We start from the raw sequence: 17373 nt of genomic DNA, 5'->3' as shown, positions 1-17373 counted from the left end.
TTCACTCACTCCACTCCCATTAATTAAATGAACCTTAATAACTCCTAATAATAATTCCCACTTTAAATTTAAAAGCTTCTACTTAAAAATCATGCCAATTGGAAACTTTACTTATACATACATATTATATATATATATATAATAAAAAAGTAAAACTATTCCAATTATAGTTAAAATTAATAATTTTTAGTTATCATTGAGATTTATATTATTTTACTTATCTATACATGCATGCTTTAATTCCTCTACTGAGTGTTCTTTGGTGTATTCTGGTAATTCAAACTCCATATAAACCATCATAATATGTGTTTTATATTTTATTCTTGAATCTAACCATCAATATAGAGATTATTTTGATGGCAACACTTTTTGTTGTTACTTTTTTTTAGACTTTTTTACTTTTACTTATTAGGATTTGGCATTGATGCCATCTTTTTTTAGAAAACAACACCACATTGGTGCCATGTCAGAAAAAGTGGTGCTTCAGAAAACGACCTCTTATTTGACATTGTTTTTCCAAAAAAAATATTGCTCCAAACCACATCTTGGAAATCAGGAAAATGTGGTATGAGGAAATGTCAAATTCAATGTTTTTTCTCGGAGAACAGCCCATTGTTGCCAATGGTGCAATGATGTGGCATCATCTTAGATGTTGAACAATATAGACCAATGCCTGAAACGGTTATACAGCACTGGTACTAAACAAAACCATTGCTGTTTTTTCAGAAAACAATCTATGTGGCAGCATCGATACCAAACAAAAAAGGAGCCATTTTCAATGCAACAGACCTTATGATACAACACCGTTTTCTCAAGAAACATCTCTGAAGCAACACATCGATGCCAAACACCTACTTAGAATATCCGTGACCCTAAAAACTGATATTAGGTCAATATGCATTAATACGTTGCACTATTTTGAACCTTTAATTTTTTATTCACACTTATTTTAACCTCGAATTAGTGCCACGTGCTTTTTGGGTTTTATCTAAATTCCATTTTAATTTTTTTTTCACCATATACCCATGTATTTTGATTTTTCAAACTGTATATCCTGATAATTCCAATATTATATAGCATTCAGCCGCACATTGAATATCTCCCATATTTTAATAAAAAAAAAATCTCCCATACACATATGTTAAATTTACGAGATATTTCCAATATGTAACCGAACTCCGATGCTTTAGATTATGTGCAAGATCTTGCTTGCAGGGAATATGAACTTTTCACAAAGACCCTGATTGCTGATGACCAGGTCAGCTGAATGAGTTGGGACCTGCTCCTAATAAAACCCATTCCAACTCGCTTACAACATGATCCGACACCACACATCTACATAATCATGTTGGAAAACCTTAATTTTGTTGGGGAGCAGATAGGGTGTCTAGCTGAATCGTCAGTTGGTTTCACCCCATTCGCGTCCCACAGCACATCACAACCGTGTACCAGTGGGGAGCCAATGCGATCACCCCACCTCCGAATATGGAGGCGCGGGATCAAACGTGCGTAGTTGCAAGTTGCCCACTTACCCGCGGTGAGATGAGAGTGGGCCATAGACCGAGATTGGTATGGGGGCCCATTTATCAAAAGACCCAAAATACTTTTAATTCAGAGTTCTATTTGTAGCGCTGGACCAATCACAATACACCACGTCATCAGTTAAACCTGTGACACTTTGAACACATCAACCGTCATGAAATGTACGGAGAGAGAAGTTACGAAGACGACTCCTTCACATTCACGACTCTACTCTCCTATCTCCAACTACTGCTCCAATTTTTCCAACTAACCAAATATAAATTAAAAAAAGAAAAAAAAAAGAAAAAAAGAGAATTCAGATTTCAGAGGAAGGCTTTCAGCGCTCCCATTCGACATTCTTGTTCTGTTGTTCTTCGACATCTCTCTCTCTCTCTCTTAAGATGTCTTGGCTTTCAATTCCACTCCCAAATCCGTTCAAATCGCAGGAATCCGATGAAGAGAATTCACCAGGGAAAGAAGAGGAGGATTCAGAAGAAGAGAGCTCCTCTAATGTAGGAGTGAAGGAAGACTTATCAGAGCTCGGAAAAACCATTGGCCGGCAGCTCTGGGGGATGGCGTCCTTCCTCGCTCATCCGCCAGTTTCTGCTTCCTCCTCTGACGTTATCGATTCTTCGTGTTCTTCTCCTTCTTCTTCTTCCCAGGCGTTTGTTGGTATTCGGAATGATTTTGCAGAGATACGTGGTAGCTTCAAGTCGGGTCTTTCTCTATTGTCTAACAATATGGCTGTTAGTGAGATTTCGAGGTTGGCCTCGAACCTGTTACAGTTCCAGGAAGAAGATGAGGAGGAGGAGGGAGATGGAGATGACTTTTCTGGGAAGAATCATGGTGGCGGTGATGGCATTGCTGGGGTTACGGATGAGGTTTCGGTATTCGTTCAGGAGATGTCAATGCGACCGGAATTCTGGCTTGATTTCCCAATGATAATGGATGATGGTAATCGATCTTTATGCTTTTTGTTACAAATTCGATCAGTGATTGCTTTTGTTTATTCAGTTTTTGATAAATGGTAATCGAATTTTTATGTAAAGCTAATTGCTTTTATACTGGTTTAGGTGTTTCTGCAGTTTCGGTTATTGAATTGTTTCTTGTTGCCGTTATTGTTAATTACTAGTTGAAAAGATTGAGTATTTGAAATCATTTATCTGTCAAAGATGGTCACTTGGGGGCCCTGTAAAGAGACTCTAGGTTTATTGATGTTTTCAAGTTTTGCGCAGAAAAATCTTAGGGGGGAATTTGTTGGGATTTCAAATGGTGCCTATTTTAGCTGTATTTTACGTATAGAACTACACTTTATGTTTGTTTGGTTGACACTTAACAATGCTCAGCAAGAATTTTAATAATAAGCAGCTTCATAGGTTGGTTTCTAGAACCTCACTTTTGCTGTCGCTTCAGGGAGATTATTATTGGGGTAAATAAAACTTAATTTTTTCTCCTCGTTGGATTTGAGGAGGGCTTAGACAATGTCATACTAGCTTTTAATGGTTGGAAAGTTGAATTCCAACCGGTTCATTAAGAGTTCACATTGTTGGTATTAGCTCATTGAGTCCATTTATAGGTCTATCGTGCTCTTATAGTCTTATTAATTTTTGGAAGATAGGGACAATTGCAATTGGTGATAAGTTGAGGGGAGCCGTTTAAGATGGTCCAGTCAAACGTTAGAGACCATTGGTGACAAGATGGAGAAAAGTTGTTTAACATGGTTTTATCTTGTGATAGAAGATGATAGATGCACCAATAAGGACTAAGGAGTGATCTGGTGTAAATTGAGGGTACTACAAAACTAGAGGAGGGTGAAAAAGAAGTGTATTAAAATAGAGACTGGGAGAGGAGGAACAGAGGATTTGTCCTTGATAGAGAGGAATGGTGAAACAGGATTCATGTAGCCTGTGGTTGTAGGTTAAAGACAACAACAAAAGATATGAAGTTGGAAACAATATTAGCAAAGATGTCATTTCTTTCCATTAAATGGATTTTCATGTAAACAGTACTCCAAATGGCAAGAGTTCTATCAAAAATATTTGCAAAACCATCTGCTATGTCATAATAACTTCTAATTACTGTCACCCAAGTTACTTTTAAATGTGTAATATAGCTAGTAGTTTTCTGTTTCAGATTTCTTCAACCCTATTGAAGAGAAGGCTTGATTAGAAAAAAACTAGAGATATGAAGCTTTAAAATGGGAACTGAAATTTCATTGTTAACCACCATTAGGGATCCATTGTGCACATCCCACAGTATCATCTTGTTTTATTAATAATAAAAAGTATACGCGATCCTTTACAAAGAGTTTCTGTACATTATACACATTCACTAGGGACTGCCAAAAAAGTCTGTTCTCAAAACAGATGAAGAAAATCCTCTCCTCTAAAACATTTGTGAGTAGATATCCCGCTTTTGGTTAGCTTTACTGAAATTTTAATTACTGATTCGGACATAAGAAACTTATTCTAGAGCATGAGCTTTCTGAAAGATGAAAAGGAAATGGAGATCCACTATTATCTAGAACCTTAGATTGCCTAACATCAGTGAGTGGATATGCCAATTGTGATTTGCAACTTGGCCAGCAGAGTAAGTAAGAAAAGTTGTGCCAAGATGGGGTTGCATGTTAGCCTAATTTCTCTAGATATCCAGTTTAAAACAATGTGCTAAACTTCTACATATTCATCTTGTATTTGTTATCAAGATTAGTTCGCATTAAAACCTGTTTGAGCCTAGATTTAGAGTTACTTCCATGCTTCTCTGTAAAAAAAAAAATACAAGAAGAATAAAGAAGATTTTCCAGGGAACCTTCTTCCTTTGAATATAGCATAGTTTCCCTATTGAAAAACCTGGTTGTGCATTTTACAACCATACTGAAATTGCCTTAACTAAGTTTTTATACATGGTGCTTTATGGATTTGTACTCAAGACATGTGTACAGGAAATCATCATCATCTAAGCCTTATCACGACTATATGGGGTTGGCTTCATGAATCCAATTTTTCTATTCATAGATATACATGTACGAAGGAAAGCATAGTAGATATATGAGACTGCAAACTCTAATCACTATAAAAAGGTCAAAGCGGAAAATATTGCAACTGATAAAGACAAATAATTAAATGAAAGCTATGTTATCTTCCATTACATAAAATGCTATTGGGATTATCTTTCCATCACTATAAAAAGGTCAAAGTGGAAAACCATGCAACTGATAGGGACAAATAACTGAATGAAAGCTATTGTGGCATTACTGACCTTGCAAGTCAATTACGCATTAGTAGGGAATATGATGTAGCAGAATGCTAAATTTGCACAATCATATGGATTCTATCATTTTTATCTTATATTACATAAAATGCTGTTAGGATTATCTTTCTGTAGCTATTATGACCATCTAAACCTCCTATTGGAGATTATTGTGTAATATTGCCAAATTGTCAATGTATTATCCAGTTCTTCATACCACAATAAGAATTATTATAGTTTTTCAGCCATCTAATAAACCTCTTAAGATGTTAATATACACAACTTACATACCGCATTTGCCTCTACATAAGTGGCAGTTCTGTGGAATTATTCACTTGAAAACCCACAGTTTCCATTGCAATGAGTCATAATTTCAGGAATTCGGAATTGGTTATTTTCTGCACCAATGACTGACTTTTGTGGAACATTGCCTTGTATTTTTCCTTATATTAAGTTTAAAGTGCTGAGGTACATCTCCCTTATCTGATATGCTTGTAAACTTTGGCATTTTTCCTACAGATTTTGATATGTCCGATGCTCAGAGTGAACATGCGTCTGCTGTTGAATGCTTTATTCCAAGTTTAGCAGCTCTTAGAGTTAGGCTTTGCCCAAGTAACATGAATGAGGGACAATTTTGGATGATATATTTCATTATGTTGTATCCAAAGATGAATGAGAATGAGCGCAAGCTTCTATTAACACCCCAGGCAAGTTTTCTTTATACCTGAATACATGGGTGCAGTGTCTTGTCAAACACTTCAAAATTTTTAGTATCAATTCCATGTGGGAAACCGTTTTTTTCTCTCAAACCATGCCAGATGCCTATGTACCCTTATCCTTGCCATATCTGAGTATGATAGATTAGCGTGCATACTCTAACAAAAAATTGCAGTTCTTTTTTACTTTTGAACTTGGTATTATAAACTTAGGTGGCTATGGTGTTCTATTCAAGAAGATAGAAACTGTCATTTGTTATAGCCTGAAAGTCTATGATAAATAAGTAAACATATCCCACTAATAAAACAAACTGAAGAAGAAAAGGACCTTTCAATGTATGTCTAGGAACCCAGGTGATTATGGTTTTCAAGTCCTTACATGCAAACTCATCAATGTGCTCTAAATGAAAATTGTAATTAACTTGTATCAAGGGAAATTCAGAGACAACTTATGTTGTGAAATAGGTAACCACACCAGCATACTGATTCTTTGGTTCATAGTTTACCTCTTAGATGAATGATAACCTTAATTGACACCAATCAGTTGATTCTAACCACCTAATTGGATAAGGTTTGTAGTCATCCTGAAGCAATACCATTTGAGATCAGACAGCTAACCGGGTGGTTAGAACAATTTATTCATTGTTTCAACCGCCCAATTTGTAGTGTATAACTTTTGATTGTACAGATCTAAGTTGCAGATAGCATCTATGGTGATCTCATCAATCCAAGATCAAAAGCATACAACCATATGACAAAGACAGCAGCTGGATATAACTAATTTTAGTTGCATCACTGGATGCTACTCAATTATCTTTTACTCTCTAGACATGAATCCGTGAGTCTCCTATTGACAGTTCTTTGAGTGCTCAACTAAATGAAGCAATAAGACAACTAGAGAGATCAATTGGGTTTTCCATAGTAGCCCTTCTGTTCATATGCGGCTTTCACACTTGGGGTGACAATGGACCAGATTTGGGTTGGACGGTTGGACATCAAAATTAAATTGAATGGATTGGACAGTCCAAAATTTTACAATGGGCTGACCAGTCCACATTTCATGGTTTGATGTAATTAGCGGACCTAAACGGACACATCCAAGGAATCCATGGACGGATTGAAAGTACTAATCAAATGCAAAAGCTTGTAGGTTTTCTCCAGTGAACTCTCTTTCTCTGTGATGGTTCCCTCAAAATCTTGAACTGTGTTGAATTCGGCAGAAAAATCCTGTTCTTGCTCCATAGGATTAACCAAGTGGGAAATGATTTTCAGAGCTTGGTTTCAAAACATAGGATTAATCATTCTTGCTCTTGCTCTCCATTATCATTGTTAGACAGTTTTTGTATGCCCTTAGCTTCAATCTGATTTGATGTACTTTTGTTATTTAGTGGAAATAAATAAAGTGCATGTTTGATTCATGTTGTTTGGTTTAATTCTGTGTAAAACCCTAAAACTGGACATTTATAGAGATTCATGTTAGTTTTAAATGTTCACAGCCGTTGGATAAGTCTGGGGAGATTTATCCTACCAAGGCTGATGCTGGTGTGCCACCAAGTGTTGGGATGGCCTGTCTCAGCCATCAGGGTAAGACCCGAGGCACATGCAGTATGAGATTACTTGAATCATTGAACTGGACCAGATTTCCAGTCTTGCCCTGGACCTTGGAGATAGATGGGCAAAACTGAAAAATTACACCTGACCCCTAGACTCGATTATGACACTTCACTAGGTGTTGGATCAGGCTGCCTTTGATATGCCAATCAGTGAGATCCTTAGCGGGGATCAAAACTTGGGTATGTTGGGGCAGTTTGAGAATTCATCTGAGTGGGTGATCATAGTGACAGAATCAGCCACTTTGTCGGACAAAGGGTAATGATCGGGAATGCACTCTCTCTGATGGAAACCAAACTGCCGGCAGTTGATTTCAATCGTTGGAATTTTGTTTTGCAAAATTAATATATTTATATATATATGTACGGTTTCAAATTGTTTGCAAATGGTTTTAATTCCCGGGATCCATGTGAGAGGAGAGTGCGGCACTGTTCCTTGCAGCCGAGGGAGAGGTCCTCTCTTGTCGGGCAGTGCTTGATCATTAAGGGCTGAGAGGTTAAGTGTAAGACCATTGAGGATAATACCTGATGGGCTAATCTTGCACCTGCCCACAGTCCCTGGGTTTTTATAAGATGGCTTGGCCCAGGGACCACTTAATGTAAGTGTTGGGCCCATAGGGTCCATATGATGGACTCAAGGGGTTCATTGAGTTTTTCAGTGAATTCGGCTGGGCCTTGTATTAAAGGCTGGGCCGAACCCATGTGGCTAGTGTGTAGATCAATGCTTGGGTCCCATGCCGTACAAAGAAGCCCAACTGGGCAGCAGATTGGAAAGTAATTAGACACTGAACACTTAATGGGCCAGAAGCCCATTTCGAGGTGGGCTGATATGATCACCCATCCTTGGGGCGAATCTGAGATTAATGTTAGTAAAAGGATTGGGCCTTTAGCCTTATCCACTCTTGGAGACCAAATTCAAATTAGATTTGAATCTGGTAACCTCCTGATAAGATCAGGAGTAAGCTAACTTTATCTGCAGATAGGATTAAGATTATCCCCTATCAAAATACTGATTTGGATTGGGATAACTCCTAATTAGGAGGATTCTTAATCAAGAAGAAAGGAGGAGAAACCCAAAAGAGAGAAATATCAGATTTCGAACCACCTTGAAGAGATATAGGATATCTCCTGCGAATTGAGATAGGATCTCATTTCATACTCCAGAAAAAGAAAAAAAGGCAGTTCAGCCTTTTCGCCTTTAGATTTCTCCTCCTGTCGCCGCCATCTGTTTTTGCAAGATTAGATCTTTGCAGAAAAAGAAAGTCAAGAAATCTGTTCTTCACATTAGTCTTGCAACAAAGACTAAAAGGATTCAATGTTTAGTGTTTTCAGAGGATTCTTGTGAAGGATCCAGTGTGTAGGATGCACCCTGCTGGTTCTGTTCCATCCACAGCTGTGTCATCTTCAGCAGGAACGGATCTTGGAGCATTCTTTGGGCGTGAACACCAACTTTGGGAGATACTGCTTCTCCGGATCAGGTATATTCCTCCCATTTATCTTTTGGTACAGATCTGGTTTGATTATGGTTCAAGTAGGATCCTTGAATATTGTATTCTAAATTTAGGGAATATGATTCCCAGTTGGGAGAAGGTAGGAAATTTTTGAAATTCGCCCACCCATTCCGCAACCTTTATGGCGTCTATTAGATGGATCCTACCTTTCTTTCAATCATAATGGTGACAACCAGGCATCCCGTAAGGCAACCGTCTTTTTTTTTTTGGATAGATAAAGGTTATTTTATTAAGCAGCACAAAAGATACATATTACAAATTCCCTACAAAGAGGAGTGAGATGCTGCGTCTAAACTATATCATAAAGATTATAAATGAGCCCAAAATAACTGATTCTTATGTACCCCCTTGTTTGGCTGAAGAATCTTCCAACCCATTTGCCGATCTTCTTTCCCATTGAATTTTCACTGACATATTTGATGTTAACCATCTGAACCTTCTCAAAGCCCCTCTGTAGGATCCTGCTGCCACTTCCGGCTCTTTTAACCACCCAACAACCAATTTCGAGTCACCTTCAATGATTAGTGTTCCATTGCCATCTCCTTAGCAACCTCTGCTCCTTTTAGCACTGCTTGAAGTTTTGCATTGACTGAATCTCCCATACCTATAGGACCAGAATATAAAGCTAAGATTTGGCCCTCAGAATCTCTGAATACTCCACCATTTCTAGACAGCCCTGGATTATTTAGGCTGCTGCCATCGAAATTCTCAAACGTCATCTGGTTACCCTCCCAATTTTAAATTGCAGCTGCAGGATTCTAGTACTTCTCTATCCTGTTTTAGTCTCTCCATATTTTCCATGTCATCCTAGAGGAATTGATTTATGAGTTTGAGTGCTTGTTTGGGGAAAAAATTAAGATCTGAACGGCAACTCTGTATTTTCCATCTAAGGTCTACAATTGAACAGACCTGAACTGCAACATGATCAAAATCTTACTCTGCTGTAATCTGATTTCAACCTAGCCCCTAGAAATTGCAACCCCAACTGAAGCAGCTGCATTGACACACCTATAAATGCCATATTTGGGAGGGAGAAACCCTTTCCATTTGTTGTTTCTCTCCATTTTCTGAAATTTTTACAATTCTTTCTGAAATATTTGATATTTTCTATAATTTATTATAATTTTGAGATTTCTGTTATTTCAATATTTTTTTTTGGATTGGATGGGGTCCAATCCAATCCATTTGCATTAAAATGGACTGGATTGGACCCTCTATTCGTTTTATTCGGATTGAATTGGGTTTGGACTGCCCATCATTGGATACACATTGGATTGGGTCAGGTTGGAGCACAACATGTCCAATTGACACCCCTATTTCACACAAATGGATATGTTGAAGCTTAGAGCTGCTCAGCTGCGTATGTTGAAGAGGTGTCATCATTTTCTTTTGGTTGTATGACTATATTAATAGGTGAAGCAAGGTATTGCAATTCCACTTTAGTTTTTCCTAGGGGTGCAAATCAGGTACCCAATTTGAAGAGTTTACGCTGCATCTGGCCTGGGCCTTTTGGGCTGGGCCCTTTGAAATTTTAACAATTTCCCAACCTGAGCCCTGCCCACCCAAGTTGCACCTCTAGTTTTTTTCCACTACAAGTGGTTTGACTCCACTTATAGGTCCTTCTTTAGTTCATTCAGTATCTTCTTCTTCTCTCTTTCCTCTCTCCACCCTCACTTTAACCCAACTTAGAACAGCCTTAACCCCTAACTATATGGGGGCCACTCTACAAATCCTTTTTCCTCATTTCAGTCTTTCAAGGGCTCTCTCTGTCAAAGAAAATGAAGAAATGCAAAAATGAAACCCCAAATCCTTTTTCCCCACATCTCCTCCGCCCCCACATACAGCTCACTCCTCCCACTCCCAACCCACTCTTGGCCAGTCTATTTCCTGTTTGGCAAACTCTTACCAAACTGTTGGTTTCAGCCTGGATATACAGTTTTGTTTTCTTTATTCATCAGCATTAATGTATCTGCAATTATTTTATGGTTTTATGTATGTAGAAGACACAGGTTTGTGTTCTGTGCTCCACTTTGCATGAATTATTAGTTCATATGATCAAGCTTTGGTTTGCAAATATTTGATATTGATGTTTTATGCTCTTTGTGGATAAAATTCATCTTTGCATAGTCCATGAATTTTAGGAATCCCACCTCTTCCCTTTAAATAAAGGTTGCTTTCTTCCTTGAAGGAAATTAGGGGAAGTGAAAATTTCTCCATTTCACATGTTTATTTCTTTAATTTACAACAGTACTGATTTGGGCACATTCTGTTTTTGATAAACCATCCATATCACTAGTGAAAAATACAATTTTTTGACTAATGCCTGCCCTTTATCATAAAATGGAATTTGTGCAAACCGCTCGTCTTTCACAAGTTTTTCCTTTCCTTCATTTATTTATTATTTATTTCCCCATATAACATCTGATCAAAATATTTTGGCCACCATTTGGCACTACTTCCAACTGAACTTATTCATGAGTGGCTGATATATTTTTCTTTCTGTCATTCAAATATTCATGCCTATGGATTTGAAATTCTGGTTAATTCTTGCTTTTACTTTCTTTCAATAACATAATGCCCTTAGAAGAGGAATGCAAAATTCATTTAAAGTTATGTAATGGATGATATAGGGAAAAAGGGCATTGCTAAAAAGGAAATATTACAAAAAAGAAAAGAAAAGAAAACCTCTCATCTTTATGTAATTTTCTCTTTATTTTCGTCTTTCTAGCTCTCTCTGCATGCAAGGGAATCTCTCCCTCTTTTCCCTTTTTTAATGAAATCTCTTACTTTTCAAGAGAGAGAGAGAGAAGAAAACATTTCAAATCATAATTAGGCATCTTTTTGCAGTATAGCTCTTTTTGTTTTTAGCATTACTTTTTTTGGGAGGGGGTGGGGTGGGGAAGGTGAATGTTTTACTTTTATATAATGGATAAATGTCTCAATGTTTATTGTTTTATCATTACTTGCAGATTGTGGAAGCCAGAGATAGACTACTGCAGGAGCTTCAAATGAGGAAGAATAAACAACTGGAGTGCCCTAAGACTGATGATTCTCCCTCTCTAGAGGTGAGCAACAGTACTGGTCATAACATCCAAGAAGGGAACAGCTCAGTTCAGGAAAAGGATGTTTTGGCTGCGACTGTAAATGCAGATCACCAGGTAGACATTGATGAACAGGAGAATATTGAGAAATGGTTAGAGGAAGAAAGTAATGGGACAGATACTTGCTTTGATGCCGAAAAACATCTTGGAAATGAGGAAGATGTCTCCTTCAGTGATTTAGAAGACGATGACAATGATGCTTTTAGAAGAGAAAAGCACTCAAATTCAGCAGAGGTTGTTGGAGCTTCTTCAACAAATGAATCAAATGAATGGGTTCAACTGAATGAAAATTCTGATACTCGAGGTGGCAAGAAAAACTCAGTCCAATCACCTTTGCAGGAGAAAGATTCAGAGGGTGAGTCAAGTGACTGGCTTACTGTTGATGATTTTGATTGAGGCATTTCAATAACTGCTTGAGGCCAAATTCATGTAAAGTTCTATGCCAATTATCTTTACCTTTTGTCTTTCATCCTATAAAATAAGCTTTATTATTTAAATTAGTAATCATTATGGATAAACTCACATTGTAATTACCTATTGTTACTGTGATGGGTTACACCATTGTTTATCTCATACCACATCTGTTTATTCTGTGTATACTTTGTTCTGTGGTCATTGTGGATGGAATGTGGACAATTTACAATGTATAAATGTGGACAATTTATCTATCAAAAAAAATGTGGATAATTTGCTGCTGATGATTGTTTTGACTTCTCTTTTGGGTGCCTTCATGTTAACTTAACTGTCTAATTAACCATTAAAACCATTGACCAATCAATTTATACCAGAAATTGACAAAAGAGCATCTTCAATTAATTTGACAATGTTAACCTATGAAATTACAGTTGTCATCTGAAGTTCATTTGAACGAAATCTGTCTAAAGATTTGATTTTCTAATATTGAGAAATCCATGTAATTAATAAGAATTTCAAACCCAATAAGATTATCATAAATTTAGGTATCATTGTCATAGTTAGACTTTAGTGCTTGGTATGACAAGGCACAACAATCTGATTCAAATTAATCATATTGACATCGTCAAATTACTAATTACAAAATTAGTTACATTTACATCCAGGACGAGCTTGGACGAAATTAATCATCTTCCTTCCACCCAAAAACATTACTAGTCACTGTGCACGCGGATACAGTATATATCACTAGTGGTCATTGCCTGAGTATTGTTAAGATTCCATAATTAATCCATCTTATCCGAGATTAATAATGGAAATTGATTTCAGTTTTGATTTTCCTTCATCTCGTTTATGGTGGACAAGCTAAAATCAAACTTGTCATGTCGATGGTCCAGTTACAAATTCGCCCAGTGAGGCACAAGCTAGAACATATGGAGCCCAACTTGATAAATTTCGATGCAGTGTCGATATTTCTAAGTCACTGAAACTGTTGGAAACCTGACGATTTGACCATCTGAGTATTCTTTTCCACTTTTAAAGAACCAGATGATACAAAACAGAACCAGTATAACCAATTCAGCTCCCTACAGTTCCAGCTTAATATCCCTCATCGAGCTGCCCTAGACTCCTAGTTTCAGCTCTTAGTTCGACTGTATGACGTTCAGTTCTCATGCCAGACATTAGGATAATGAGGAACATTTGATTATTTTGGTTTATAAATTTACAGACAGGTAGCGCAATTATTAATCCAAAGAAACTGATTATTTATATACAAGTCAAGAAATTAGTACAGCAATGTTAATATGTGTGGTTGACGAACGGCATTCTTGGCCCACTTGATTGGAATAAAGTTGTGAGAGAATCGTTCAATCTGTGATTTAAGAATGTCTCCAAAAGAGAAGCAGAATGGGGGCCTTTCAGGTGAGCTCCGCCTGTGTGACGATGGTTCATTCTTCACTTCTAAAGCAAGTGCTTCCATCTCTCTTTTCATGGACTCGACGATTTCCATGTCGACCTCGTTGCCGGAGATATCCCGCACGTAGAATGCATCCACCGCCTTCTCTCCCTGTGTCTCTACATCGGCTCGAACAACGGCAAGCCCATACTCACGTAGCAGCCGGGTGATGTCTGAAAGCAACCCAATTCTATTGTTTGCACATAACTTCAGTCGGACACCCTGCAGCCCATACGTGAAGAATGAGGAGACTAAGATATAATTAACAAAAACCATCAATAGATGAGTTTCAGAAGATGCTTGGAGCCTTGAAGAAGAATCAACCCAAGTTAAACTAATCTTCTGGTAGCAATGAGCAATCTGATCACCTCACAGACCCTACGCTCTAGAGCTGCTTCTAAGCATTTTATGACTCGTTGCTTCTCACTCTCTGTGTTCAGTGGGCAGCCATTTATGTGCCGGATGTAGTACTCCTGCAAAAGCAATACCATCTGTCGCCCATGAACGTAACACTGGTACTAGATTAAGGTACTGTAAGTACTGACTAGTGAGAGTCTGAGAGAATGAAAGAAAAAGAAATCAACCCATTCTGATGAATACTAAAGCTATCATTTTAAGATCAAATTTCCTGATTTTTCGTCTAATAAATGAATACTCAAGCTATCATTGTGAACACAGAGATGAAGAGAGAGAGAGAGAGAGCTGGTACGTATACATACTTGGGGATTTGCTGGCTCAAGCGTACCTGAAATGCAGAATCTCCATGAGGAGATATGGAAGCATGGAAAATCACGTACTGCATGTCAGTAAGCGTGCATACCGTATCGAACATGAGTTTCGGCCGATCCTTACATTCTACCGTCACCACTGAATACCTTTTTTCATTACAGCTCTCTATCGTCACGATTATCTTCTTATTCCTTTCTTCTTCACCTTCGGCTGGAGATGGGAGCGCTGATAAGCTTGCATTCGCCGGTGGCCCATCAAAGTCCCGGCCGGCAAACATGAGCTGGTGCAACCGGCGCTCCACGTTGGTTGTTGTTATGCCATTAATGCTTCCACCAGGTGGTGGAAGACCTGCTGTCTTCACTCCTTGTTCATCATGAGCTCCGCAGCCATTGATGGTGGCGCCGAGGACAGTGGCGAGATGCTCTTCAATGGTAGCGAGCCTTCTGGGGTCGTCAATTGGGCTGTCCGTCAACTGGTCAGAAATGTAAGCCACACAAGCCAGGCGCTCGTTGTGACTCCAGGCATGGGCCTCCACCACATTGCACTTCAAGTCCTTAAGCACTGCTGAAATCTCAGAGAAGAGACCGGGTCGGTCAGTTCCTGTCAACTCTATCGCCGTGTGTTCGCCGGTGTTCTCTCTTCCGGTTCCGGCACCGGACTTCACCTGGCTGGAGTCTCGGGGATCCTTCCTTTTAGCTATGACCTGCATGGTTTGTCATGGGGTGAGGGTACCAAATTTATAACCTAGGAAAAATGTGAATATCAAATCCGGCGTCGATCGCTGACCGCCCACGTGGTCCACGTAAGGAGGATGGTGGGGTAGGGGGTTCTGATTTGTCCACGTGTCGTCATTTGTACAACCATGATGTTTATAGACCTGGCTTATGGTGTATAAGACAAAGGATACCTGCTGAATACGGTTGATGACGTTCTGGTCGGTGAGTTTGTTGCCATGCTCATCTGTGACGTGAAATACTGCGAGTGCAAAGCATGCAAAAGATGCAACACATGCAGGTTGGTCAAATTGGAGGGCTAAGATTGGTTTTATCAGGGTCCAGACCAGATGGGACCCATCAAATGGTAGGGTAGCATACCGTCCATGAACCATTCGGCATCGGAGGAAATGTAGCTCTTGGAGATGAACAGATTCATTTCTGTCAATGCCTGCACCACTTGCAAGAGGAGACCCTGCTTGTTAACGCTGTCTACCTGAAACAAAAAATATCACTTCGACATGCTCGGTGACTCGTATTCATTTAATCTTTCTCTCTTTCTCTCTCTCTCTCTCTCACCCACCTTGACGATAGTGCAATCCTCAAAGCTCTCGTTGTCAATGCAAACTCGGCAGCTGCATGAAAACACAAGTGATTGAGTTTCAACATTCAGCAGCTGGCCTGCTGGTTCAAATTTGGTGCAGTTTAGGGTTAGGGAGTTTTCCAAATGGACAGGATTTCTCTTATCAAATCTGGGTCAGAACCGCCAGAAGCTTCTAAGTTCCAAATAAAATGGAAAGGATTTATTCAATAAAGTTTAATATAATTCTGCAATAGGAAGGCTTCAATTTGCAGACACCATTTCAAAGATTCTCAACACTAAATATCAACCTGAGTGGATAATTTAACCTGAGCATTATGGTCGGTCCAATTCATATTGAAAAACCTTTCCACCAATTGTTTCAAACAATTAAGCAATGTCAGCTTAATTACTAAAACGGGTTCCCTGTTTTGGTCCTCTTCATTATCCAACTATTTTTTTCCCAAAAAAGGATGTTCTAACAGATCTGAAGTCTGAACCCTCGATTGGATCGTGGACCCTCTGCATTAGCCGTGTCTTCAATCCTCCAATCAATCAATGTCAGCCCTATAAGCCACATCCTCTAGGTCATAAAAGGGGTTTCTTAATTAATTTTGAGCAGCAGAACTTTGGGAGATCAACAGTGGAACAAAAGTGAAGATTCCTGGCTAGCTCCTTCAGAACTCTTGTGAATTCAACGTCAAATTTTTTATCTATCCAAAATTCTAATTTGTGAATATGAAGGAAAAGAGAGCTAATTACATTGCCTTTTTGGCTGGCTAATTACATGCATGGCTAACATCACAATGACACGACCATCAAATGAGGAAGGTGCGTCATTACTGAGGAGATGGCGATGGCTAATTAGGCGGGACCCGTCAAATGGTGGATTAATGGTGGCTAGTGTAGGCGGAGATAAGAGTGAGGGAGGCAGGCAGACTGACCTGGGGCCATGTATCCTCTCCGTGAAGTTCTCAAATTCAGGATCGAAGTAAGGCCAGCAAACTTTCTTCATTCTGCAGAGAGCAACGTATGATTCTTGTAACAAATAAATGAAACCAGATTACCAGAGAGAGAGAGAGAGAGAGAGAGAGAGAGAGAGAGAGAGAGAGAGAGAGAGAGAGAGAGAGAGAGAGAGAGAGAGAGAGGTTGGCAAATATGTAATACCAATGTACCTGCCTGCCAAAGTTCAGAAACAACCCAGAAATGATGAGAGAAAACTTGGAAGAAGAGTTAGCATCTCTCTACTCTCTCTCTCTTTCTCTCTCTCCAGTGATGTATGGAGGTGAATAATTTCTGGGTAGAAGCTAATCAGTCTATTTATAATAAACTAAAAATTCACATGGAAGGAAAGGGTTTGCTGCTTTGACAAAATCAGAGGGGAATGCTTAACAGGACACGTATTTGTGTTTAAGTCAAATGTGAATTATAGGCCACAACCACAAATCTTCTCATCCTCTTGTTGGTCGGAGTCAGAGCTTTCCATCTCTCAGTTTGGTTTCATGGAACTCTACCCCGAAATATTGGCGCATTTGGTTGAATTTACATTGAGATGGGATCAGTGTCATGAGACGTTGAAATACGTACTATTAGTTGCTGTTAATTATTGGATGTTTATCCATATATCCTCATCATCAGGGAGCTAGCTAAGGGAAGCGAAAGATTCACTCAAGCGTTGTTGGTGCGAGATCTCCTCCATGGGAAACTCTTCTCTCTTGCTCACTAACGTTCTCCATTAATTTAATGGTGATCCTTTTCTCTCGGACCAGGAGA

The 17373-nt window shown here is 38.8% G+C and overlaps 2 protein-coding genes across 2 annotated transcripts; one reads left to right on the top strand and one right to left on the bottom strand.

Annotated features, from left to right (window-relative positions):
• Positions 1–1765: 1765 nt before the first annotated feature.
• LOC148869472 (uncharacterized) lies at positions 1766–12406 on the top strand. The gene is made up of 3 exons (XM_088968554.1): positions 1766–2475; positions 5290–5477; positions 11577–12406. The coding sequence occupies exons 1-3, from the start codon at positions 1923–1925 to the stop codon at positions 12102–12104; spliced, it is 1269 nt and encodes a 422-aa protein (XP_088824680.1). The 5' UTR covers positions 1766–1922; the 3' UTR covers positions 12105–12406.
• An 897-nt stretch (positions 12407–13303) lies between these two features.
• Positions 13304–16867, bottom strand: LOC148869471 (ACT domain-containing protein ACR2-like). The gene is made up of 8 exons (XM_088972073.1): positions 16776–16867; positions 16545–16616; positions 15604–15655; positions 15402–15516; positions 15215–15282; positions 14324–15010; positions 13947–14051; positions 13304–13800 (listed from the first exon to the last, which is right to left on the bottom strand). The coding sequence occupies exons 2-8, from the start codon at positions 16613–16615 to the stop codon at positions 13408–13410; spliced, it is 1491 nt and encodes a 496-aa protein (XP_088828199.1). The 5' UTR covers position 16616; positions 16776–16867; the 3' UTR covers positions 13304–13407.
• Between the last annotated feature and the right edge of the window lie 506 nt (positions 16868–17373).

Source organism: Nelumbo lutea, chromosome 2 (assembly GCF_056320005.1).
Source record: "Nelumbo lutea isolate HS-2025 chromosome 2, American lotus-T2T, whole genome shotgun sequence".
Lineage (NCBI taxonomy): Eukaryota > Viridiplantae > Streptophyta > Magnoliopsida > Proteales > Nelumbonaceae > Nelumbo > Nelumbo lutea.
This window is presented reverse-complemented; position numbering and strand designations above follow the sequence as displayed.

Coding starts and splice junctions, on each gene's coding strand:
- LOC148869472 (XM_088968554.1), top strand. CDS start 1,923: ATGTCTTGGCTTTCAATTCCACTCCCAAATCCGTTCAAATCGCAGGAA. Junction 2,476..5,289: donor CCCAATGATAATGGATGATG/GTAATCGATCTT, acceptor TTTTTCCTACAG/ATTTTGATATGTCCGATGCT. Junction 5,478..11,576: donor AGCTTCTATTAACACCCCAG/GCAAGTTTTCTT, acceptor CATTACTTGCAG/ATTGTGGAAGCCAGAGATAG.
- LOC148869471 (XM_088972073.1), bottom strand. CDS start 16,615: ATGAAGAAAGTTTGCTGGCCTTACTTCGATCCTGAATTTGAGAACTTC. Junction 15,656..16,544: donor GAGAGGATACATGGCCCCAG/GTCAGTCTGCCT, acceptor GTTTTCATGCAG/CTGCCGAGTTTGCATTGACA. Junction 15,011..15,214: donor TCATCAACCGTATTCAGCAG/GTATCCTTTGTC, acceptor CAAACCATGCAG/GTCATAGCTAAAAGGAAGGA.